The 993-nt window shown below is 60.5% G+C and overlaps 1 protein-coding gene across 1 annotated transcript in view; it reads left to right on the forward strand.

Annotated features, from left to right (window-relative positions):
• The first annotated feature begins 6 nt into the window (after nucleotides 1–6).
• Nucleotides 7–993, forward strand: part of ZNF335 (zinc finger protein 335) — a 9,706-nt gene continuing 8,719 nt past the window's right edge. The window contains 2 exon segments of the mRNA XM_009323162.1: nucleotides 7–82; nucleotides 464–737. Coding sequence (XP_009321437.1) covers nucleotides 584–737 — 154 coding nt within the window. The 5' untranslated portion in view covers nucleotides 7–82; nucleotides 464–583.

Raw genomic sequence — 993 nt, forward strand, 5'->3', positions numbered from 1 at the left:
CGCCGCCTCGGCCCCCGGCCCCCTCTCCCGAACAGATGACTCCGGTGTGGGCCAGAGCTCCGACAGCAGCGGGGTCTCCTTGGTAGGAGCTGACGGGGAAGATGGAGCGGCAGTCTGCTTGGGGAAGGGAGGGCAGCTGTGGTTCTGGTTCCTGAGAATTTCTCTAGACGTTTCTGGCAAACGGAGCTTCAGGAGCCAGCTCTGTAGCTCAGCAGCCTTGGCGGGTGCTGTTCCGCTACCAGTCGGGTGTCTGCTTGCTGTTCTGAGGAGGAGAACTCTCCCTGGTAGCAAGAGCAGCCCTGGAGATCCGGGGTCCTTGGCAATACCGAAGGAGTTGCTCTGATGCCTTTCCTGGCAGTTCTGCGGTGATACACCGGCGTCGTTTGCATACGCTGGCTCCCCCAAGGGCCTGGCCTGGCAAAGGTCTCTCAGCTGAGCTCTTCTGGCCTCTTTTTTCTGCCAGGAAGAGGTGTCGGAGAGCAGCTCCAGCACAGATGCCATTCCCCGGGTTTACCTGCCAGATTCATCCTCCATTGCCCAGTCCACCTTGGTCTCCAGTGTCTCCACTGTGAGCCAGTCCATCATGGTGTCAGAGTCCCCACAAGTCCTGGTCCACTCCAGCGTCATCACTGATGGAGCCACGATCGTGTCAGACTCCACCGCGTCCACTTCCTCGGACCTAGGCTCTGCTATCGACAAAATCATCGAGTCCACGATTGGGCCTGACATCATCCAGAGTGAGTGTGTGCTCCCAGCTGCTCGCGCCCGCAGCAGACCTGCCCGCTCTCCCTCTGGAGCGCCCCACGTGCAAATGGCTCGGGGTGCTGGGGCTGGGGAAGGGAGCTGCTGCTGTGCCAGACATTGGGAGGTGAGGGGGAAATGTGTATGTGCATACATATGCATCTCGATCAGTGGGCGTTTCTTTTCTTGCCTTGCTGCAGTAGCTGGGCGGTTTGATGAGGAGCTTGTGGCTGGGGGGGGCGGCGGGGGGGG

This window comes from Pygoscelis adeliae, unplaced genomic scaffold, assembly GCF_000699105.1.
Source record: "Pygoscelis adeliae isolate BGI_AS28 unplaced genomic scaffold, ASM69910v1 Scaffold874, whole genome shotgun sequence".
In the NCBI taxonomy this organism is placed as follows: domain Eukaryota; kingdom Metazoa; phylum Chordata; class Aves; order Sphenisciformes; family Spheniscidae; genus Pygoscelis; species Pygoscelis adeliae.